The sequence below is a fragment of the Rhizophagus irregularis genome, chromosome 15 (genome assembly GCF_026210795.1).
Source record: "Rhizophagus irregularis chromosome 15, complete sequence".
Taxonomy (NCBI): Eukaryota; Fungi; Glomeromycota; class Glomeromycetes; order Glomerales; family Glomeraceae; genus Rhizophagus; species Rhizophagus irregularis.
The window spans coordinates 1,320,341-1,346,989 of NC_089443.1; the positions used below are offsets into that span (position 1 = coordinate 1,320,341).

At 28.4% G+C, this 26,649-nt stretch overlaps 3 protein-coding genes across 3 annotated transcripts; 2 read left to right on the forward strand and 1 right to left on the reverse strand.

Moving 5' to 3' along the window:
- Positions 1-5,499: 5,499 nt before the first annotated feature.
- OCT59_007031 (uncharacterized protein) lies at positions 5,500-7,160 on the forward strand (the record flags this gene model as incomplete). The annotated part of the gene is made up of 2 exons (XM_025313314.2): positions 5,500-5,925; positions 6,330-7,160. The coding sequence occupies 2 exons, from the start codon at positions 5,500-5,502 to the stop codon at positions 7,158-7,160; spliced, it is 1,257 nt and encodes a 418-aa protein (XP_025187736.1).
- A 5,258-nt stretch (positions 7,161-12,418) lies between these two features.
- Positions 12,419-13,796, reverse strand: OCT59_007032 (uncharacterized protein; the record flags this gene model as incomplete). The annotated part of the gene is made up of 2 exons (XM_025331451.2): positions 12,419-13,222; positions 13,371-13,796. 2 exons carry the CDS (start codon positions 13,794-13,796, stop codon positions 12,419-12,421), a joined length of 1,230 nt encoding a protein of 409 aa, XP_025187737.1.
- Positions 13,797-19,228: 5,432 nt separating this feature from the next.
- Positions 19,229-20,964, forward strand: OCT59_007033 (uncharacterized protein; the record flags this gene model as incomplete). Its single annotated transcript, XM_025313315.2, has 2 exons — positions 19,229-19,654; positions 20,074-20,964. 2 exons carry the CDS (start codon positions 19,229-19,231, stop codon positions 20,902-20,904), a joined length of 1,257 nt encoding a protein of 418 aa, XP_025187738.2. The 3' UTR covers positions 20,905-20,964.
- Positions 20,965-26,649: the final 5,685 nt, after the last annotated feature.

The window sequence follows — 26,649 nt, forward strand, 5'->3', positions numbered from 1 at the left end:
GAATTTTTTTTTGATTAAACAGTTCATTAATCCAACTTTACCACTTACGCTCGACAAATAACAGAGATCGTCAAAGCTACGAGAAATTTTTTTCACTGATGTTCGAACGAATATTTAATGGAAATAGAGAGATATATGAGAAACAATTCATAGTCCTTGAAACAATATTTGATATAGAAAATATAATTTGATGGTTATAGAAGTAACGTTTATATAAGAATCGCTTGTATGAAGTGGTTGTTTTTAATTCTTAATAAAATCTTTTTATTTTTGTAAGATATACATCAGAAATTTTTAATACCATTTATATATAATATTAAACAAATTTGATTACAAAATTGGATTTTAATGCACATGTGAAAATTAAGGAAAATAATAAAAAAAAATAATAATTTTCTCTTATATAAAAAAAAACATACTTTTAGTACATTTATATATTTTTCGGTTAGAATGATTGAAATTTAATCACTTTTAACCGATCACGTATATTTGTTGTGCCCCAAATCAACGATCGGCCTAAATTATCGGCCCAACTTTATAATGCCTTAAGAATTTTCTAGTTTCACATATAGTAAATATTGTGTCATAAATTTTAACGCTACTTGATTTCGAATTAATCGAAAATCGAATCAAATCTATAACGAATCCAAAAATTAAATCCAAAAAATGAATTTTTTTTTGGAATTCATCGAATTATTAAAAGTATTAATGTTAATGAATTAGAGAACTTAATGATTGCTTCCTGAATTCCTGAAAGGCCAAATCTAAATGACAGATGGAATTTCGACTTAGAGTGACAATAAAATTTTATCCACTTGTTTTAATGATTTTTTTTTAAATCATGATCAAAAGATTTTCTCATATGATTTTTCGCGCTTTTATCTGATTAGCAACTATTTTTTCTTTTTTATAAATATAGACTGAATTACAAACTAAAATATAGAATAAAGTATCATAAACGCAAAAAATGTTTTCTTATTTACGCTTGGAGAAAAATTATTGAAATTGATGCCGATCGTCAATTTTTTTTTTATCTAAATTCACATCACGTTCGTTTCTTACAATAAAAAATTTTAGGATAAATAGACACTATTGAAATTTTTTTTTTTTACAATAAATAACAATAAAATCACACCGAAGAAAATAGGAATCACAGTGAAGTTTTCATAATGGAAGTTACTCTTTAACCTATATAAAATGGATATTTGGAAATGTTTATTGCATATTTTCTAAAAAAAATTGATGGATTAGGGCAATTTTCATTTTATAAAATTATAATAAAAAATGTTTGTACTTTCTAATAATAGGAACGAAAAATAATTTATAACTGATAAGATCAAATAATGGTCCTATTGAATAATTATGGTTTTATTTATCTCGTTGTGCTTTTTTGTCTAATAATAATTACATTTTCTATTTGCGTTAGATACTGTATGACATAAATTATTAGATTGAAATTGAACAAACTTTTATAAAACTACGAGAGGTTAACCGGTTATCGAGGCATCTTAAAATCATTGGGACCATAATTCTGGTCAGAGCTATATAAATGCGGGCCAGAATTATATAACTGCGGTCGGTCACGTGTTCTCAGATTGGAATGCTAATCAATCGACGCACTTGATACACTTCGTTTCATAGACCGATCTAGGCCTTTCCTTTTTCGGTATAAGATATATGTAGATCACTGGCTAAATATATGTCGCACATATAGCCTTTGGTCGATTGGTTAGCATTCCAAAAATTGGCCGATGAACGAAATTAATGCTCCTCTCTATAACTAAATATGTGAGTAGAATCAAATAGATACAATTTACGGCCAAAAAAAATATTTTTAAATATTTTTAGTATTAACCGGGTAAGGTTTTTTGAACGGTTCCAACCTCTACTACGAAACTATGTTAAATATTTTAGGTATTTAAGAAATCTTAGATTTATCCAATTATTTTTAATGCAACTCAATAATATAATTTATTTAATATCATATTTTAATTTTTGTATAGAATTATATATATATCTATTGTGGACAATCACTATGATACTTATTATAGTAAACCGCTTACGATGCCGATCATTTTCATTTGTAATGAACAAGGCTTGAATGGACTTAAATACTTAAAATATTTTTTGATTATTTCATATTTTTATGTTTATCTAATCTGTTTAACAATATTAAGAACTTTATTAATAGTAAATTATAGTACGCTACAAAATTTAAATTACGATAAACTAAAGTATTCGAAATTTAGCACAATATATAACGGTCTGATAAATAAATTCTTTCATTAATAATTTTATCGTTAAGTTGTGTTTTTTCATCAGGTTAATGATATTACAAGTAATTAGTTTATAAAATATTTTATTCTCAAGGATGATATATCGATTTAGAAGAATAATTGAACGAATTACAATTAACACTAAACCCCCGTAAAAAATTTTATCCGTGAGTAACGGAAATAATATAGAATAAAAAAACCATGAAATAAATTTTTATAGGGTAATTTTCTGAAATCATTTATTTCTTTTCGTCATAGGCAAATTAGAATGTAATTATAATTCATTATCCCTATAAGAAATATGTATACGGAAAGGATACGTTTTGTATACATTTTATGTACGTTTCTATAGTTTCCGTATACAAATTCCGTATATTTAATAAGCAATTCATTTTTGAACATTTTTTAAAAAAACTAATGTATACGGAAAAAATTAATCATACGGAATGTATACGGAATTTTTAAACTTAATATTTTTAGAACAAAAATCTCGTATCATAACACGAGATCACGTGATTGTTTATTGTTTTGTTATGATACGTTTTTTGTTTTTTATATAAACCTTTACTTTGATGAGTTTGATCTTCCGATCTTCCTTTCTGTCTTTCCCTTCCTTCTCTTTTCTCTTGTCTTATTTTTGTTATTTTTTCTTCTTTTTTCGTCATTTAAAAAAAATTTTTTTTTTCGTACCTCACTTTAAAAATTTTTTTTTTCATCACTCTCCTTTAAAAAAAAATTTTTTTTTCGTCACTCCCTTAAAAAAAAAATTTTTTTTGATTTTATTCTTTTATTCCCACTTTTCTTTTTTTTAAAAAAAATTTTCTTCTTTCTATTTCTATTTCCTCTTTATAAAAAATTTTTTATTTTTCTAACTTTGACGTCCTCCCTTTAAAAAAAAAATTTTTTTTAACTTTCCTAACTTCGTTACCCTCTTTTTAAAAAAATATTTTTTTTTGATTTATTCTTTATTCCCCTTTCTTTTTTATTTATATATATCCCTTTTTTTATTTCATAGGTCAGCAGATTTTTTTTTGTGAGAAGATTCAGTTTCTTTTTTCTTTTTTGTAGATCAGTTTGGGAGTCCTTTCCTTTTTGTAGGATTGTTTAGGATTTTTTTCTTTTTTTAGGTCAGTTCAAATTTTCTTTTTTTTTTTTTTGTAAGTTGGGTTCAGATTCTTTTCTCTTTGTAGGTTGTTTCAGTTTTGTTGCTTCAGAGTCTTCTTTTTTTGTAGGTCAGTTTTGGATTTATTTTGTTGTTTTGGTTTATTTTTCATCAGATGCTTCATAATTCTTTTCATTTATATAGGTCAGACATTCTGGAGTTCTCTTTCTTTTTTTGTAGGAATGCTGACCTTTGGTGACTTGGACGATTGCAGATACTATATGAAGGGGGTTTTTGTTTCCAATTAAGTTAGACGTTCTTATGTTTCTTTTTTTTGTTTTTTTTAGGTTGTTTGACTCCAAATGAACCTGAACTTATAGGTAATTTTGGTTGCAATAGGTGGTTTTAATAAGGAGGGAATTTTCATAATGTATTTGTATTTTGTTTATTTTTTATTTTTTATATAATTTAATAAAGTAAAATTAGATTTATATAAATATATTATAGTAAACTGTAATACAAATAGTAAATTCAGTGACCAAATCGTATAAATTTCGTGATAAAATCAGTGATCAAATCATGTAAATTCCATATGAATTCCGTGCAAATTCCGTATCCAAACCATGTTTTTAGTGATACGGAATTGTGCATTTTTCCGTATCCTATTATGATACGTTATTCCTAAGGAAAAAAAATCGTATAAAAACTTTATAAAAAACGTATCCCGATTTTTTTATAGGGTATCTACGGAACATATCGGAATTATTTGAAACTTATTTTTTGTTTACCGATTGTGAAACAAGTTTCAAATTAAATTAAAAAAAAACAAAGGTTTTAAACAAAAATAGGACAATGGACTTTCCGCTAAATCATTTAGCCAAATTTTCTCATAAATTTGCATAATCCAATTCAAATCATTTGCAAATCCATATAAATAAATAATTTCATTTGAATATAAACAACTTTCATAATTCAATTATAAAACAAATTATTTAGTATAAATAACGTTTAAAATTAAAAAAATTTTATTGATTTAAAATTACATGCAGAGTAAAACAGTCCATTATTGGAATTTAGGACTACGAAATATAAATAAAATAAACAATACTAATGTAAATAATATATTTATTATATATAGATATTCTGTAGAGAAAGAATCGTTTCATTTTTACTTAATATAATCAATCACTTTTTGATTTGATAGAAAGTATTAGAATTAGCAGCTGTGCCGATCAATAAAAATTATCTAAAAAGAGGTTTAAAGAATTGAATGACTTTCATTTTAGGCTCATAGAGAATAAATACTTGTTAGGATTTAAGAAAGCTTCTCTTTAGCTTTTTTGACAATAATTCAACTGCTGTGATAATTTGTAATAAATATTATAAACTCGTACCACGTTATGATTAATATTTTTGTTTTTATTTTGACAAATTATGCAAATTTATTTATTAATTAACATATCCAAGCTATTTATTGTTTATTTTATTTCGGTCATTTATAGTGTTTCGGTAAAGTGGTTAACTAAAATGGTTGGTTAAACTAAAGGCATTTACCGATAAACATCGATCCCGGCTATGACCGGTGATAAATTTGAAAACTAGTCTGCTGTAAATATATAATTTTTTTTTAAACTAGATCTGTATAATTCGGCTGGGTAATGCTTCATATATTTTTGAACTCACAAAAAAGGTAGTTTTTATGGTGGTTTACTTTATATATATTTTGTGCATAAATGATTGTGGGGCTAAAACATGTTTTTAGTCATTTACAATGTAGAAATTAAATTTCATTATAAATAGCCATTTTCAATAACTGAACAAAGAACTCGCTTCTTATTTTACTAAATAGTTCATATAATAATTTTATTGTTACAAATAAAAATGGTATATATAAATAGAATTCATCCAAATGTTTCCATGTTGTATTATTAAAGTAAAAAGAAGAGAAGAATAGGTTTATTACAAGGTAAGTAATAATTCTGCCATTTTATTGAAATTATATTTGTTACCAAAATTTAAACATTTCTTTTTTTATAAACTGAAGTTCTTTGGTTAAATTTTTTGATTAGCTTTTATAGTTAGAACAGTTAACATGATAAATATTTTCTTAATTTCAGATAAATGGAAGAGGATTTATTCTACCAACATGAAAATAAATTTACGCCAAAGGAATTGAAAGATTGCCCAGAATGTAATAAACCTAGGATTTCTTTTGGATGGTGTAAAGAATGTGAAGCTAATTCTATGAAAGAAAATTTTCTTTATTGGACATCAGAAAATAAAGAGATTGATGAATTAATTCAATACACCCAACTAAACGCTACTCAAGCTTGTGATTACTTGGAATGGATCCCCTTTGAGAAATTCGAACTGGTTAAATATGTTGGTAAGGGTGGATTCAGTAGCGTTTATTCAGCTCTTTGGATGGAAGGACCTAGATGGATTTGGGATGATGGCGCGCAAGAATGGACTCGAGCTGGGCCAATGAATGTTGCTTTAAAACGTCTCGATAATTCACAAAACATTTCAAGTTCTTACATTAATCAGGTAACTATGTTTAATGAAATTAAAAGTTTTGAATTAACATATATATAATCATTAAAAGCTGAACTTTTGAGACAATTGCGTTATAACATTTTTGAAAACGGAATAATAATTACAATATAAAGTTATCTGATAAACAATGCCAGATTATTTTTACTCTATTACGGTCTTACAGACGCTCTGAAGTAACCGATTGTAATAAATAAACTGAATTTCTATCGGCATAAAAATATCATTAAATTTGCATATAAACAAATTTTTGAATAGGTTTTATATGATTTACAATAAAATAAATATAATAGAAGAAAAATGTAGTTCAGCTTAATAAAAATGGTGAATAGATATTAATAGTTGAATTAAGAAAAATATAAATCATGTCAATCATATTTATTTTTATTTTACAATAGATTAAATCATACCATAAATGTTTGCAGTCTGCTTCATTGGCTGGAACGTTTGGTATTACAAAAGATCCAACGTCCAATTATATGATTGTGATGAAATATTACGAGAACGGAAACCTTTATCAATATCTTGATCATTGCAACGGAATTCTTTCTTGGCGAGATATAATCGATATATTATGGGGAATCGCTGGAGGACTTGAAAGAATCCATTCCGAGGGAAAAATTCACGGAAATCTTCACGGAGGAAACTTACTTGTCGAAGACGAAAAAGTATCTACGGATGCTCGTATTGCTGACGTTGGTCTTCATGGACCATGTAATAATGACATAAATAATGGTTCAATTCAAAGATACGGGGTCTTACCATATGTTGCGCCAGAAGTTTTACGTGGCGATAATTATAATATTGCTTCTGATATATATTCATTTGGTATAGTTATGAATACTCTTGCAACTGGAAAAAGACCCTGGTATAATAGAGTACATGATATTAATTTGGCAAAAGATATTTGTGATGGTAAAAGACTTGAAATTCCTGATGATACGCCTAATTTTTATTCAGAATTGATGCAACAATGTTGGGATAATGATCCGGAAAACCGTCCAACTGCATCCTACTTAAATGAAAAATTAGGAGAATGGATTATTTTAATATGCGATGACCCAAATCCTTCAAAGATTTCGGACGAGAACTCCGTTGCTGAAGAAAAAAGATGGAGGAAAATTTCTCAATTGACTAAAAAAATTTCTCATCCAGAAATACATCCAGAAGCTTATTTTACAAGCATGCCCTTACATTTCCCGAACGATACGAAATTTTTTTACAGTTAATTTAATTTTTTTTTATTCAGCTTATCTTCATTAGGCCGCTCCAATATAATTGTTGGTTTAATGATGAAAAGTTTGAGTGGGGAGGGGAATTACAATAAACAAAGTAAGTGAAATGGTTATAATAAATTTTTGGAAATTTGGTAATTTAAGTTTGGGGGTATTTGAACATGCATAAATTATTATATGTTTTATTAAAATTTAGATTTTTCACAAAATTGAGTGGGGTGGGTACATTAAACAAACAATTAATTTGGAACGGCCTTATTATTAAATTATAATATTATCCGAAAATACATAATTATGGGTCGGAATTACGATAATGTCAATAAAATTCCAGCCGGTACTAACTAAAAATTTAACTTTTGCTTTTTATGTACTTTATTATTATATATGATGCCGAATATAAACACAGTATATGAATTTTAAGTTTCCAATAATAAAATTATAAATTATCTGATAAATAATAAATAAGCCTCCAAATTAGGTAAAATTGATAAGTTATTAAGTAATCTCATTTTGGTCATTTGATCATTTATTTAATCATAAATGATAATTTGAGTTAGGTAATCTTTTAAGTTACACAAAATGATAAATTTGCATAAATGAATTATTTATTGAGTGGTTATTCGGCAAATGACGAAGTGATAAATGATTTAAATGACAAAATGACAAATGGCGAGTCATTTCACTTTTTAAATGACAAGCCATTTGAGATTGATGATGTTGACCAGCACTATGATTCCGGCCTGCATTATACAAATTTTTCTTTGGTTTTCTTTGATTAAAATCATGTGATGAGATGTCAACCAATCAAAATCGGTTATTTCCGAATATTAGTGTTGTGCCCAAAATCTCAATATGCCCCAAAATTGACGATAATCATCGATGATTACTATGTGAAAAGTAATGGTAGAAAATTCTTAAGACATTATAAAGGTGGGCCGATAATTTAGGCCGATCGTTGATTTGGGGCATCATCATTTTATCATGTAAATACCGATATACATTAGTTTTTATAAAAAATTTATAGCTTAGCTTATTTTTTATTTATTTAAAAGTTTTATCAACTTGGTAATTATATCATACAAGAATTTAAGAATTTTATTTTAGAACGAATATAATTTTAAAAATTACTTGCTCAGAAAAAGTGAATTAATAAAAACTAAGAATTGTAAATAAATACATAACATGTAGTACTAGCAGAGAGACAAACAAAATTTTAATAATAGAAGTTGAACCTCTATTCTTGAAAAAATTTTAAAAAGTTTCAGGTTGATTACAATTATTAAAAAACTAAATTTTTGTATTGTACAGTATAAAAAATTTCGATTGTTCAATAAAAGACATTAATGTATTTAAAATCTAGTTTAACACTAGAATTAATCTATTTCTAAATTACAACTAAGCCATTATGAATTATGACCCTTTAACGAATTGTAAGCATTAAAAAAGATTCGATATTTTTAATTCGATATTTCCTAAAACGTATTAAAACTGGGGTACAGATAATCTCCTTGTTAAAAAAAAAGTGTCTACAAAAAAAGAATTATTTTGCCTGAATACGATCCGAAAAGGATAAATAATAATTAATAATAATTTAACAAAAAAAGAAGGAGGCATGTTACAATTGTTACACAATAGGCTTTTTTATTTCCATTGGACGTATTACAACTTCTTTTTTCGTGTATCCGTTTGAAATTTCAGTAAAATTAAATATTCTTTGCGGAATTGATGTTTTAGTCATGAAATTTATTTCGATTTTATATTCGCTATACACAAATTACATTTTGGATACTATCCGTTATCCGGATATCCGTTGGATATTAAATTCTAACTTTGTCATTATAGATGATCATTGACTAAATGACTACCTGCTAAGCCATTTAAATCTGCGGGAGTGCGGGTCACTATATCTATAAATCGGGCAATTAGGAAACATGTTATGTACAGTGACCAATGTACGGTGATCTTTTGCTACGTATGTATGGTTGCACTGAGTGTACTGTACGTACATACGTACGTACGTACGTACGTATGTATGAAAGAATAAGAGACCAAACGCAAATACAAATGATAAGACGCACCGGCAAAAATTTAGCAATCACGTGGCATGCCTCTAAATCATCACAGCCATCACGTCCTACCAGGTTTGCGCTATTTTATATATTTATCTGAGGGACTTTGTTTTTATTTTTGAGTAGGTAAAATCTTATTTGTCACCAACTGTTTACTTTCACGTGTTCGTGCATAATGCCGTAACGCTGGCCCTGTGCTACAATTTTTGCCAGTGCGGCTGGGTGGTTTTTCGTAACCATATGCTGTTATACATACGTATGTTTGTCATGTCGTACAGTCACAAAATCAACGTATAGTACAGATCATACACTGTTTCATTAGAACATATTAAACTAAATTTATTTCTCAGTCTTAAACTCTGTAATGAATTCTCAAAAATTAATATTTAAAGAATGAAAAATGCGATAAAAACTTTTATTAATATTGTGAGGGAGGAAAAATTAGTATTTGGCATAACTTTTTTTTTTTGCGTGATAAAGATCAATTATTAAATTATTAAATTCTACTTATTTACTTAACATTATGAATATTTTTTCGGGTTTTCGTCTGGTAGTCGTGTGTTAATGCACACATGAATATCATATTAATAATTTATTTAAGAAATAATAAATAAATATGCATGATTATTATATATTTACAGATAATAAGTAATCGGTAAATAAATTGGCTGTGAAAGCTTATTTCCCTCCTTTTTATTACGCAGCTTATAAAAATACATATGTTTTCAATAAGTATGTTGAATGAAAGGTTGATTTAATAAATTTTTATTCAACATTCTTAGAATAAGGTTTTACATTTGTTCGCAAACTGAAAGCTTGTTATAACACTTTATAAACCATTTTAATATATCTGACGGTGGTTATTCTTCTGTATACATATTTTATTACAGAAAATAATAAATCATATTCATCTTCTTAATGGGAATCAAAGTATAGCTATATCATAGATAAAAATGTTAATATCTTAAATAAACAGAGGAAGATACATGCAATAATAATATTAGATTTTTGAAAAAGAAAAATTTTTATAATAAAAAATGGAAATATCCTAAAAATGAATCGATATTGTGTAATTTGATGGAATAAGATGCATACAGTACATTTATTTTTATTTATTTGTCCATAGTTTGATAAAATTAATGAAAAGAAAATCCGGTGAAAAATTGAGCAATTAATAAAACATTTGCACTTTGCCGAGGAGGGTTAGCGATAAGTCTCGGTGTTTCCATTATTAATGCGTATTAGGTTAAGTCGAAAATGTCTTCTTATAATTCTTTGTCTTCTTAGTTGTTTCTGAGAAGGCATTTTAAGTTGTAATATATGTATTTTAAGGAGGAGATAATATACGTATATTTATGGAAGAGATAAAAAAAGTTGTAAAAAAGACGATGTATTTATATAAAATTTAAATATTCAGTGTTATCTGAACTACGTGTAGGTAAATAATAGTTATTGGGTGGGGTTGAATCATCACCGAACTGCGAAACCATCATACCCAATAACTGTGTTATTATGCAGACGTGTTCCATTTAAAAAAAATAATAAATAAACTCTATAAGCTTATTTATTAGCACAGAACAATAGGTATTTATCTATAAAGATTAATATTGTGATATTTAATCCAAAGCGACTAATGTGTCAAAAATATCAAAGACATTTATGCAATAATAATTTATCTAAAAATAACAGTATGATAATAGATGTCAATAAATATGATATTTTAAAATAAGATCCGAACATATACTATCATCAGTCATAGATATTAAAATATTTTCATTTACGCATATTTTTTGGCTGGGTTCGATTTTATATCTGATCTTTTGATCCATAAAATTAAGTCGAACTGAACTTTTCATATGTTCTCATTATCTCGCTATTTATAGCTTACAATTGGTGCAGATTTATGGATACATGAAATAAAGTTTCGCTCTTTTACATGAATAAAGGTGATAATATTATTTTAATAATGTTTATAGTAATAACCAAACAAATGACACTTATTATAATAATTTATATAAGATTAATAATCTTAAAATTTAATCAAGTGTAGCGATCATTATCAAAATAAACGATACTCATGTGATTATTTGCCGGAAGTTTCACTGGTGAAAATCCGAAAATCGCAATATTACTAAAATACTATAGAGTGTATAACTGATAAAGGATTAAAAGGAATCGAAAGATTATCCGGAATAAACCTAGGTTTTCTTTTGGATGGTGTAAGGAATGTGAAGCTAATTCTATGAAAGAAAATTTTCTTTATTGTACATCAGGAAATAAAGATATTGATGAATTAATTCAATTCACTCAACTAAACGCTACTCAAGCTTGTGATTACTTGGAATGGATAAATTTGAATGTTAAATATATTAATAAGGGTGGATTTACTAGCGGTTATTCAGTCTGATACAAAAGAATGGACACGAGTTGGTTGCTTCGAAGTCCTTATATTGGTAATTACAGAAGATAACTCTGGCCAAATTTATAGTGCCAGCCAGAATTTCTGTTAGGATTTATGATCGCGTGATTATTTCACGGTTCGCTAAGATCATAATTATTTGTTTTATAGATTCAGCGTCACAAAATATTCACAATCTGCTTCATTGGCTGGAACATTTGGTATTATCAGAAGAAACAAATTCGGTGAGTTTGTTGGAAGCTTTAATGGGTAAAATCCAGCATCTAATTATATGATCGTAATGACGTATTATGAAAACAGAGAATTATAGCATAAATTTCTTTATTCAACTGATAAAACTTAACCTTAATATTTATCTAATAGATACATGCGAGGATTACGTATATAATTGTCGTTTGATTATAACATATACCACAACAGTACAAATAACGCTTTTAGGAAATAAATAATATTAAATAATTAAAACTAAACAAAAAAAAACCTTAGGTAGAATGTTTCTTATCATAAAAATGAATTAAAAGCTTACAAAGATAAAACTTTAAAATAACCTATTATGTTCACTGTAATCTTTCAACAGTTGAAAGCTTTTTGAAGGATTACTCGAATAGAATCGAACGAAACAGTATAATTTACATACATATACATACAGTAAATAAAGAGGTATACTCTATTGAATAACGCGTAATTAAAATTAGAATTGGTTAATCATTAAATTTAACATTTTAAATGTTTTCGGTAATTTCGGATTAGTATAATGACTTAAATTATTTGCAAGGTAAAGGAATACTTGTATAATATGCTTCGGGATGTATTTCAGGATGAGAATTCTTTTGTGGCAATTGAGAAACCATTTTCCATCTTTTCTCCTCGGCTACAGAGTTCTCGTCTGAAATTTCTGAAGGGTTTGGATCATCACATATTAGAATGATCCATTCTCCAAGCTTTTCGTTTAAATAGGATGCTGTTGGCCGTTTTTTTGGATCATCATCCCAACATTGTTGCATTAAGTCCGAATAAAATTTTGGCATATCTACAGGAATTTCAAGTCTTTTACCGTCGCAAATATCTATTGCCAAACTAATGTCATGTGCTCTATTATACCAAGGCCTTCTTCCGGTTGCAAGTGTATTCATAACTATACCAAATGAATATATGTCGGAGGCAGTACTATGATTTTCTCCACGTAGAACTTCTGGCGCAACATATGGCAAGACTCCATATTTTTGATTCGAGTTTTTATTCTCATCATTGCATGATCCATGGAGTCCTACATCACTAATTCGAGCATCTGTAGAAACTTTTTCGTCTTCAATAAGTAAATTTCCTCCGTGAAGATTCCCATGGATTTTTCCTTCGGAATGAATCCTTTCAAGGCCTCCTGCTATTCCCCACAGCATATCGATCATGTCTCTCCAGGAGAGAATTCCATTGCAATGATCAAGGTATTGATACAGGTTGCCATTTTCGTAATACTTTATTACAATCATATAATTGGATGTTGGATCTTTTGTAATACCAAATGTTCCAGCTAATGAAACCGATTGTAAACATTTATGGTATGTTTTAATCTATTAAAAAATAAAAAAATAATTATGAAATACAAACTTAAAGAAATAATATAACTAATACAATGGTAGAACAATTATTTCCATTTCAGAAATTATGACTATTCCTAAGATCTTTCGAACATTTATTAATTATTAATTGATAATTTACCTGATTAATGTAAGAACTTGAAATGCCTTGTGAATTATCGAGACGTTTCAAGGCAACATTCATTGGCCCAGCTCGAGACCATTCTTGCGCCCCGTCATCCCAAATCCACCTGGGTCCTTCCATCCAAAGGGCTGAATAAACACTACTAAATCCACCTTTACCAATATATTTAACCATTTCAAATTTCTCAAAAGGGATCCATTCTAAATAATCACAAACTTGGGTTGCGTTCAATTGAGTATGTTGAATTAATTTGTCAATCTCTTCATTTTCTGATGTCCAATAAAGAAAGTTTCCTTTCATAGAATTAGCTTCACATTCCTTACACCATCCAAAAGAAATCCTAGGTTTATTACATTCCGGACAATTCTCTAATTCCTTTGGAGTAAAAGTATTTCTTTGTTGACAATATAAATTCTCTTCCATTATAACGTCTAGTTATTATTATTAATTTTTCTCCCTATAAAAAAATTCTGGCAAAAACTCTGATAAATGATCATATTTCTAATTTTTTTAAACTGACACGTGGTCATTTTATGAAAAAAATTTTATAGGGACTTCGTTTGTGATATATCATATAGTTTGGAAATGTTTTTTTAAAAGTTACTTTTCCCGCAACAATCGGAAAAAAATTCGTACAAATATGTATGCTCTATGCGCTATTGATTTGTTAAAGATGGGTTCTAAATGGTTGCAACTAAACCCCTAAAGACTTTTGAAATGTGCTTTAATCTCCGATTATGTTCCGAAAATATTAATTTTCAGAACTTTATGGTCAGATGACCAGCCAGTGTGACCAATCACTTGACCGCTCCGATTTAATTTGCCAAATTTAGAATGTAATTCATTAATTCTGCTAATGGCAATTAATATCAATTGACTAAATAAACATTAAGATTTTTAATACATTATTGTAACGGAAGTCCATCGTTAATATATTTATAAACTCATCCAGCGTAACCATCAAAAAATCAAAAAAGCTTGGCACGTGATTCATATGATTTGTGTGGCTGTGTGTGGCTATGGAACGTCACTAATTAAAAAAACAATTTCCAAGATGCCAGTTTGATAATTTTTTATTTCTACAAGAGTTTTTCATCTTTTCTCAAATCTTTGATGACAATTATTGCAAGTTTTGAATTGCTTAACATTTTAATTACATAACTTATAAATTCAAACGATGGTCTAAATGATTTGCAACCGTTACAATAGATATCTTTAGAATTCCAGTTTTATTTTAAAATAAAAAATACAACTTTGATTTTAAAAACAATTTTGTAAATATAGAATATTCATTTGAATAATAAACGTAAACGCGAAAAAAAATTACGCGAAATAGACCGTAGGTGCCAAAAAGCTTAACCAGCGCTTGCCGCAACTGTGTTATATATATATATGCTCAAAAATCACATGCTCGAGCTGTTTATACTATGTGGTCTGTAGAAAAATCACGTGTCATTAATTGATACAAAAAATTGAGTTACAAATGTAAAAGGAAATAAGCAGGGGTAGTTTAATTCAAAAAGGAAATTATAGTGACGTAATCGAATAGAAGGAAATTGCATGGATTATTCTTCTGTAAATTGTCCTTCAGACAATCGACCCATGTTAATATTACTAATGGGTAAATTACATCCAGTCTTTTAGAAACACCATAGTGTTCAGGTTTTTTTCATTTTCCGGCAAAACCAGACAAACTATTTTTGAATTTAACATTTCTCAACTTTAATAACCAGTTTATCAATGGACATATTGATAAAGACATTCCATTTTATTTGGATTATTCCTAGGAATCGGTGTTCGAGATGCGGGTATCTCTGGTACCGCATCTAGTGATTTCAGGATAGAAGAATCAGAGGCTAATTATTGTGTGATTGTTTGATTCAGTTTCTTGATATCTATAATCGTTTAGGGTAAGAAAATTACTCTAAGTAATCTATTTCTAAACCACAAGTTTAATAACTTCGTCGCGTTGTTTGACCATCATGAAAAAAAATAATTTATGTTTCAGGTATGTAAAAATTCAAACAATTGAAGCGTACATTAATTAAAATGGTACTAATGCCAAGCGATAAAGATTGGCTGATGGTTTAGCGATCCGATTTTCACAATTCAAAAATAAGCAAAAACAAACTTAAACTTTGTGGTCAATGATCAGTCAACATGTTCGAATTGGTTGCAATCAAAAACCCGAATGATCAGAAACGAACAGACCTACTGGTACCATGAACATATATACATATATTTGTTAGAGAATTTTATAGACAATATAATTTCAAAAGTACTGTAAAAGTCCGAATCTCGATTTGTTTATGATATGCCGATACTAATAAACATAATTTATATATATTTATATATATATTAGTTTAAGTGTTTAACTATCCTCTGACTCGCTGTACCCCATAATCAAACATGAAGGGGTGCATTTTTGCACAAAAAAATTATTAGCAATTGTCAAATAATTTCTGTGTAGCTTATTAATGAAAATATATTTTACAGCATGTTTCGGAAGATCCTACCCATATCCGCCGATCTGCAGAATACATTTCTGCAGATTGTGCAGATTGGCGGAAATATAAAACATGGTATTACATAGACTAGGGGTAGTCTTACCACACCACCCTCGGTTACACAAATATTTGTTGGGTGTGATGTCCGAGGTGCGTGATAAATAGAGATCAGGCTAGAAAAAAAAAATTAAGTCCCTCAGATAAATATAAAAAATGCGAACGCGGATATCACGTGACGATGTGACGCTAAATGTCACTGTGTAACCGAGGGTGGTGTGGTAAGAATTTCCCATAGACTAGTTACACCTAAAAAAGCTTATCTTATTCCACTCTTTTGAACATAATCACATGTGATAATTTTTCATTTGAACAATATAACAATATTCCAGAAATAAATTATGGTCAAATTACATCTTGTTCACGAGTAAATATTAATTGATTATTAATATAAATATAATATTATCATGTTTATGAAATTTTAATTTGTACATTTATAAATCTGCACTAAACTATAATTAGTGAGATAATAAGACGAGGCGCAATTATACTCATGATACTTTATTTTGATATAAAGCTTGATACCCATCAATTCTATATTTTTCGAACACGCAAAGAAAAATAAATTCTATTTATGACGTGTAAAATAAGAACTTATTGATAATTTTTTTCTCTGTTTTTTTTAAAAACGTAGATATACAAAGAAAATGTCTTATAAAGTTGCACATAAAAAAGTAACTGACAAAGAAAAGAAGGGAAGGAAAACTCTAAATTCACCCAACTAAATATTATTAAAAGTGAAAATAATCACTAATTTTCATCACTCAAGAAATTTCTTTTACTACTACAATTTGTGGATCGTAGTTGATTAGCTTGAATGAAGAGCATTCATTGATTGATAGTGACACAACGTGAACCTTATATAAACCTTACAGCAGAAAGAATTGCTTGGCTTTTCGCCACAAAATAACAAATTGAATATCGACTCATACAATGATCGTATACAAAGAATAGAATTGATATCTTTCTCAGAGTAACTTGTTCTAATGATATTATCATGTCGGTATCTGTCCGGGGAAACAAGCAAAATGACACACATCAAATTGAACAACATTTACTCTGATGAAATATTACAATTCGATGCTGTTTTTTTAGAGGAAACATGATGATGGACTCACCTCCTTATTTTCAGAGATGAACATTTGTTTACTGTATAACATGACAGGCTCGATGGGCATTTATGATCAATAAAGTGAATCAGGATAAAGACTATGACTAGTAATTTAAAATGAATTTTCCACCACTGAATACGAAAGATATCGAAGAGAATGAAATTAAGGAATCTTGATATTGTATAGTTTGCGATGGACGGTTTTAGCAATGTATGTAAAAATTGTTGATATGTATCGATCTTATTAGTATAATATACTCACGGAATATGAAATTGTTTAACAGTTAATGTAAAGATATAACGAAATATTCGATGAAGTTTTTACAGTGCTAATAAAGTTTGAGATTACTCATACGAAGTTTGGAATTTTTTAATTATTTACCATTAATCATGTACATATATTTACTTTCATAGTTAAATTTACAACACTTCTTATTGGTTTCAGTTAAAAGAGATTCTATTAATGATATCAACGCAATCTCGACGTTAAAGAAGGAAAATGGAAACGCAAATTGTAAGAAAGTACTACTATAAATGGAAATTACGATTTATAATCAATGAGACTATTGATCTCGGGATTATCAGTGATTATCTGTTGTCGGACCGCGGTAAATTTTAATCTGGACAAATGATTATTCAAAAAAAACAATACTTCGGCATTATATTATTAAGTCGGCGTTTGTATTAATTACACTTACATTTTTTTAATACGACAAAATGAGAAATGAATTTTATCTTTCGTGAGATAAAACAGAATAGGATTTAATAAAAGTTGATAGGAGTAACGCAGTGTGACAATTTATCTTTATGCCATCTCAACATTTTTAAATGCAGTCTGATCAAATAAATGTATGGCTGTGAAAAAAGACAATGAATACACTTCATTTCCTCTTTTTAGTTAAATTGGTCTCTCTTTCAAATATATTTATATATTAATTTAATTTGTGCAATACTAGAAGTACAATTCTGAATACCTTGCATTATATCAAAATTCACCTATATATTACATTTATTACATTGCCATTGATTGAATTAACTTAAATTATTCTTTTTTATTACTAAAAAAAAATTTTTTTAATGATAAAAGCGATATTATTCAAATTATTTTTTCGAAATAAATATTCAAAATTTGTGTAACATTAAAAAAAGATTATCTCGTCACAAGATTTTGTTCCCTTTGAAGTTTTTTTGTTTTACTTTCAAAAATTCATTTATCCGGCCTTTTTTTGGATATAACACGGAGCCTTAAAAGATTTGCAAATATATCGTTCTTGACCTGTACGATGGGTCTGATTTGACCCGCATAATATATTTTAGAATAAGGGGGACAGGCACCAGGAGAATCAAATCCGATACTTCAAAGATTTAAGCTTAGTAATACAATTATCTAAATAAAGATCTGGTCTTTTTTTTTTCGCTATGACTATACAATTCATATGATTCACATAAATTGGGGCAATTATCTAATTCTAGATATCAATCAGACATTGTGCTTATGAACCAATGAGATTACTACCTCAAAAATTCCCATGTTTAGAATAAGCATGCTTTGAAAATCCGGAATTAAATAGGAAACGGAAAAAATAATCCGACCGTTAAAAAAAAAAAAGGAATTGTGAATCCGAAGAAATAATAAAAACGATTCATAATCAGAAAAATGACTAAGACAAAGAAAAAAGAAATCGATTATACCAAAGGTACATACCTATTTTCTTTGTATAGCTTTTTTATCTTTCGAAAAATTTTTTAGTTTATTTCTTTTTTATTATAGTAGTTATTTAATTATTTCCTTTTATTAGATTATAGTATTATTATTAAACATGTATTAAACCTTTTTACGCCGATTTTAACTTTCATTAGACTTTCATTTGGTTTTCATTAAACATCATTAGACTTTCATTTGACTTTCATTAGGTTCATTTTTTCTTGAATTACACTCTGTAATCTCGCTTTTTTTTGGTTTATCTCTGGTGTGATAAATTAAAATCTACATATTTCGAAGGATATTTAAACACTCAGAATTCGATATACTGACCATACAATATAACAAACTCCATACTAGACATTCTAAATTTGAAATAACGAAATTCTTTTTTTGTAAAACGTTATGATATTATGAATGTTGATTGTGTGATACTGTACACGTGATTAATAACCAATAACTTTCAATATTTAGATAAATGGAAGAAAATCTATCATATCAACAAGAAAATAAATTTACCCCGAAAGAATTGAAAGATTGTCCGGAATGTTGTAAACCACGAATTTCTTTTGGATGGTGTCTGGGATGCGAAACTAATACCATGAAAGAAAACTTTCTATATTGGACATCAGGCAATAAAGATATTGACGAATTAATTCGCTACACTCAATTAAATGCTACTCAAGCTTGTGATTACTTGGAGTGGATACCTTTTGAGAATTTTGAACTTGTTAAATATATTGGTAAGGGTAAATTTAGTAGTGTTTATTCGGCTCTTTGGATGGAAGGACCTAGATGGATTTGGGATGATGGCGCACAAGAATGGACTCGAGCTGGGCCAATGAATGTTGCTTTGAAACGACTCGATAATTCACAAAACATTTCAAGTTCTTACGTTAATCAGGTAACCACTTATATTATGAATTTAAATTTTCAAATAAATTAATCGTTGAATACTGAGTTTTTTAAGATAATGCATTTTTCATTTCTGAAAATGAGATAATAAATAAATTTGTTCGACAAACAATCAATCACAAATATAAAGTATAATATCACGAATTGACTAGTTGTAATAATAAAATTTCGATCAGTGTAAAAGTTATCTTCAAACCCTACAAATAATTGAACTATAAGAAGTGACTTTATATTATTTACAGTTAATAAACTATGTTATAACTTGATAAAAACGATGAAATGATATATACTCTAACTTTCTAACACTATTGCTGCATTATAACATATATGCGAATAATTATTATTATATTAATTATTTAAGATCGTATATAATAATGTCGTATTTACCTTTCTTTCTTTTTTTAATAGATTAAAGCATATCATAAGTGTTTACAATCTGCTTCATTAGCTGGAACGTTCGGCATTACAAAAGATCCAACATCCAGTTATATGATTGTAATGAAGTATTATGAAAATGGAAACCTTTATCAATATCTTGATCATTGTAGCGGAATTCTTTCTTGGAGAGATATGATCGATATACTATGGGGGATCGCTGGAGGTCTTGAAAGAATCCATTCCGAGGGAAAAATCCATGGAAATCTTCACGGAGGAAATTTACTTGTCGAAGACGAAAAGGTATCTACGGATGCTCGTATTGCTGATGTGGGTCTTCATGGACCATGCGATTATGATACAAACAATGGTTTAATTCAAAGATATGGGGTCTTACCATATGTTGCACCGGAAGTTTTACGTGGCGAAAATTATAGTACTGCCTCTGACATATATTCATTTGGTATTGTTATGAATACACTTGCAACTGGAAAAAGACCTTGGTATAATAGAGCGCATGATATCAATTTAGCAAAAGATATTTGTGATGGTAAAAGACTTGAAATTCCTGATGATACGCCTAATTTTTATGCAGAATTGATGCAACAATGCTGGGATAATGATCCAGAAAACCGTCCAACTGCATCCTATTTAAATGAAAAATTAGGAGAATGGATTATTTTAATATGTGACGATCCAAATCCCTCAGGGATTTCAGACGAAAATTCTGTTGCCGAAGAAAAGCGATGGAGAAAAATTTCTCAATTGTCAAAAAAAAATTTTCATCCAGAAATACATCACGAAGCATATTTTACAAGTATGCCTTTACACTTCCAAATAACACGAGATGTCATTCTTAATTAATTATTACATATTAAATTTAATAAAAAAAAATTTTTGTCTTCATATTTATATATTTGACTATATATAACTGGAGTAAGATCGAAAAACACGTGTAATTTCCTTTTAGACAGTGACGGCCGAAACTTTATTACCGTGCCCGGTCCTTAACAAATTTGATCCCAGAAAAGTGTGATCACTCAATTTGCAAGGGATCGATCGAACCACCGGTAGTACAAGAAAATATGTCGTGAAACGATACATTTGCTACTATGTCAATGTTAGACATTGTTTTGATATATTTTACGATAAACGAAATTTGTTTTATTTATGTAATATATCCGGTGCTCCAATTAGGAACCTGTGCTAAATTTTCGAAATAGGGAGGTTTCGACTTATTTGTAGTAAAAGGTTGTTCATTTCTGATCGTTCGGATTTTGATCGGATTTTGAGTTAACTTGTTCGGCACGATTCTTGCGAACTGTAAAATAATAGGTTTTTTATTTTTGGACCACAATTTAAAAATAAGAAAACCATTGGTTATTATTAAATTTTGTGATCAGGGATCAACTCAATTTTAATTTGATCACATGATGTTTTGTTAATTTAAAACCTATAACCTGACGATCAGAGAATATATAAATAGGTAACAAGAGATCGGTACTCATTTACTATTTGCTCTATGCTTCAAGCCAGTAGGTTCATTCTACTCTGTATTGTTACCTTTTTATGTATTGCTTGGGGTCCTCCTAATAATTTCGATCGACTAAGTGATCGATTTCACAAAATTACCTGATATATTTCAATTAAATGACAAAAGGAATTACTAATTAGTCATGAAATTAGGAATGACAATTTTTATTTTCTATCAGAATCGGAAACTGGTTCGGAGTTTGGAAAGCTGTCTAATAAAAAAAATTATATATTCGTTAAACAGTAGTCAATGGGGAAATTTTCTTTAAAAAATTATATAATTTACTATGTTTAACTATTTTTAATCATAAATCATACGAATAATTACATGTAACATAATATGACACCAAATAAAATTTGCAGTAGTATAATTCACTTGACACGTATGCATGCAATACTGGTCATAACTAATTAGAAATGATTTTTGAGTAACACAGATAAATCATACGACTAAATTTTGCATGTTTCGGAGCTTAAGATGTTAGAAAAAGTATTTTCGTGATTAAGTGATAAGTATCTTTTATTTGTGTTGTGTAAATGAAATTTGACCAGTGTTACACATAAATCTCGTGAAGGAAGGCGTAAATAAATATGTAACATTGACGTAACTTGATTTATACTAACTGTAATTTTAATGTGAATATACAGTACATTTATATGATTCAATATTTTTATTGAGAACATAATTATTACAAAACTGCATAGAAAAAGTGTAAAGAAGAGGAAGGAAATAAACTTTCATCTGACTGAGATTGTCAATGGAAATAATAATTAGCCCTAGCCACAGATCCTCAAGACGCTTTCTGCGTTAAAATATAGGAACGGAAATTACCCGTTGGCGTTCTATGATATAAATAAGTAACATGATATAAATAAGTAACAATAGAATTAAATAAATAACCTACGAGCTATATTATTAAATAATTTTTCAAATAAAGAATTTAGTTAGTTTAAATTATATATAAATATTATATAAATAAGTAATAATAGTGAGTCAATTTTCCACTAGCTTGTATCCAAAAAGTGAAACATGTAATATAAGGATTACCCGAATAAAATGCTATATCTAATTTATTTACCAAACACTTACCTCTACTCGAATGAAAATCTTCTACCACCAATTTGCGAATGTTAAATCAAATGGAATCCCGGTTGAAGAGGACTCGTAGTCTAACCTAGTAGCTTATTAAGCGACTGACAATATGGTTAACCATGTCCAAATAAATGATCGATCTTAAAACTTTAACGACGGGATGTTCTTTAAACCTTCACTGTATAAAGTCCAAAATAGCTCAAGGTGAATATTTATTTTGACCTTCCTAAAGAGACATCCACCATACGTTTTATACCTGTAACAATAGAACTAATTATCTCTTGTTTTTATATTTGTCTGGAAACAAGCGAACGTCTTTTACAAACCAAAAAGCATCAAAGATTATGCAAACTCTTTATAAAAAATAAGTCTCTATGTCTTAACTCACATATTAATGTTCTGTTTTATTAGTTTAATTTACACCATCATTTCACGTAAATGCATTTTTCGTGGAATCTTTTAATAGTTTCAATTTTGGGAAAAGACGAAAGTACTAAATTTTAAGTTTAGAAAAGTATTACATGGATTTATTACAAACTGAACGTAACGGATTGTTTATTTTACGTCAAGCAATTGATAGTAAAGAACTGAAGTCAGAATACTAAATATAGAAGAGATAGTAAGGAATTTAGTTAAATAAGGATGTAACGTCATATTATGGAAAATATTGAAAAAGTGCCGGTTTTGTAATAGATCTTGTTCCGTATACAGTATATTACATTTTCAATTTACGTGACTACTCATTTTTTATTGTAAGGAGGGAAATGTCGAATATTTTAATTTTCTTTTTAAGGTAGAATAAAGATAAACAGTCAAACCTCGACCGATAGAATTTCCGTGTCCCATTTCACAATTGATAAGAAAAAATCTCATTTTACCGATATTATATATGATTTCGCGATGTAACATGTACCGATATTTTATGTTACGCTAGTATTACTTGGTCAACACTAATAATTTGACTGAAGTTAAATTTTTGCGCCATCTTAATTTCGGTCAGAACTACATATTGGAATTACAATCTGACCCACATTATGGTCCCAATATTTTTCCCAAAACAACAGTATCGGTACACCGAAAGTTTGACTGTAGCAACATATTAAGATTCATTTCTTGTTTAACTATTCTTATTAAATGTAATAATTTTAGCCTTCATTGGACATTATTGATATTATTGGAATTTACTAAGAACTTCGAATTTCGTTAATATTGTAGAAAAATTCTGCATACTGTTTGTGCATTCCACTGATTATCATTTTTAGTTGATCTACCCAAATATCATTTTCTCTTTCCTATATCTGTAAATTTCCAATAATCTGTGTACCGTATGTATATTTATTTATTATTCAATTATACAATCAAAAGTGAAAGGCTTTTAATGATGCAAACGAAATCGTATACGATTTCCTTAGGAAAATAATTTTTTATCACAATTTCCCAAAGTTCATAAATCTATGTAGCGAAGGAAAAGAACGCTCAATTTATGACAACATCGAATTTGAGATAGAACATTCTGATGTTACATTCTGATGTTCTAAATAGAAATCGACATCGAATCTTCGAAGCATCGAAAATAGAAGAATAGAAGAGGTGAATTAAACATCTGTGTAATTGGTTGCGAAAACTTTTAATAGGAAATGTCGGAACAATGATTATAGTAGCTAATCGGAGTGATAATGGACTTTTTTATTCGGATGAACGACATTTGTAAAATAGAAAGAAAAAAGAAATTATTTACAGTGTATCGAGAAAATATTATTACATACAACTAAAGTTGCGCAGTGATATCAATCTGACCACCCTGCACTATAATGCATGTAAATGTTTCACGTTTGGTATTACAAAGTTAGTTACTATGTAAAGTGTTATAAAGATTCCCGTTTCCATATAGGAATATTTTGGCTTGTCTGTATAATCTAACAGCTTTCGATCCGTATTTGGAATAGTCTACTATTTTTTTTTTCGGATATTCGGAAAGAACGGCTTTACCATCCAAATAAAATATCCGAATTAGGATCATCCAGATGATTTTATTGGTTTATCCGGATAACGGAAATGAAACATCAACCTGTAGCCGCCCCAAATACTAAAAATAACCATCTGAATTTCTATGTAAATTTTCATTATCTTCGAGTATTACATGAATACTACATATCTAACATTTATGCATAATACATGATACTAAATGTAACAAAGTAACTTTGATTTTTGATTTTTATTTTTTATTTAGATAACCTTATCGAATATCATATTAGTTGTTTAATATTATTGTATAACATTGTTCAAGTTTCAACCCGATTATGTAAATTGAAAAAAAGCTTATCTTTCAAAAAAAAAATAATAATAATTAACCCAGCCATTTAAATATAACAAAAGGGTAAAAATCATTTTAAAGCTTTCACACACAAACCCTGTTTCGGAATAAGTTTTCGGTTAGTTTAGTTATGTGGCATACTTTAGTATCACATGTGCCAATATTTTACATGTTTTCATAATTCTAATTTGGTCACTAGTACAAAAGGGCAAACCATTGTAAAATAAATATTATTTATAAGAGTTTCACATGAACAATCACGATAAATAAAAAGTAAAATTGATTCGAACCTACTTTCATGCTTTCATTCTCTCCTGTGATTATGCTAATTAATACTATTTTTAGTAACTTTGTTACAGTAAAGTAAGGCGTAGTAATAAAGAAAGGGAGAAGATTAGTATCGCGCACTAGAATCACGTAATCATAATAAAAATATTTGTCAACTTGTGTCACACCTCCACATTTTTCATTTTTTTTATTAAGTAAAAACCTAATTGTCACCCTTACATGTGTAATTTCTTAATGTCGTAATTCCGGCTAAAATTACCCCGCTTTAGACGTCCTCCTTTAATAGGTAATCCATTGGTACTACTACCGTCAAATTTAGTTACAATGGCCCTGTAAAAAAAGTCATCTTTTTTTCTGTAGAAGGCTCATATTTCCGGAATTAATAACTTTATATCCCGGAATTTATCAAATTATTTACATTTTCCGTGAATGGATCCGTGAAAGGCTCATTTTCACAGAGTTTTTACAGAAATAACGGATAAAATTTTTTATAGGGTTGCGTATCCTGAGTCTAAGTATCACTTTGAATGTTCTAACTTTTATTGACACATTCATGCAAGGAAACAAAGCTTATAGAAACTATAATTCATCTGCATCAAGAAGAGCCATTTGACTTCAGTAATATTATTCATGACGCTTTTAAAGAATTTACCAACCAATGCAACGAGATTTAAGACGTCTTGGAGGAAACATATTGACAAAAATTGAATGATTTTTAGTGATCAACGACGGCTTACTGCATAACTCAATTGAATTATAAATAATGAATCAGGGAAAAGAACTAGATCTAATAATTTCAAGTATTAAATACTAATTTTCCATCATTGAAACGAAAGTTATTCCTGATATTTTACTACAGAAGATCATGAAATAATTTTTATGACTTCTTGTTTCAGGTAAAATTTACTTTTTTATGGTATCTAACGTGATGACGCTTTTAAGACGAAAAATGAATAAATACGTTAAATTAAGTGTGAAATATAATTTAAGATGACGATTGACACGAAATATCAAAAATTACTGATTAATCCAATTAAAAGAAAAGATAAGGTTTAAATAAAAAAGACAGAAGGAAAAGAAGGGAAATAATAAAATAATAGAAAGAGCGACTTGTTCGGAGTTATAGTTAAATAAAGGTAAAAGAGAGATTTCAATATGAATACAATGATCGAGTTGGTACAGATGATGACTCGTAAAGATAATAAATAATTTAATATACTACAAACTTACAATTCTTTTCATTTAATCTTCATTGATAGATTCGTACAAACAAAATCAGATTATATACGAATACCCGAGATTTTTACCATTATAAGTTTATGTACTTATATAATTTAATTTATTTATTTTTATTTTTAATAATAATAACGATCGAAGAAAT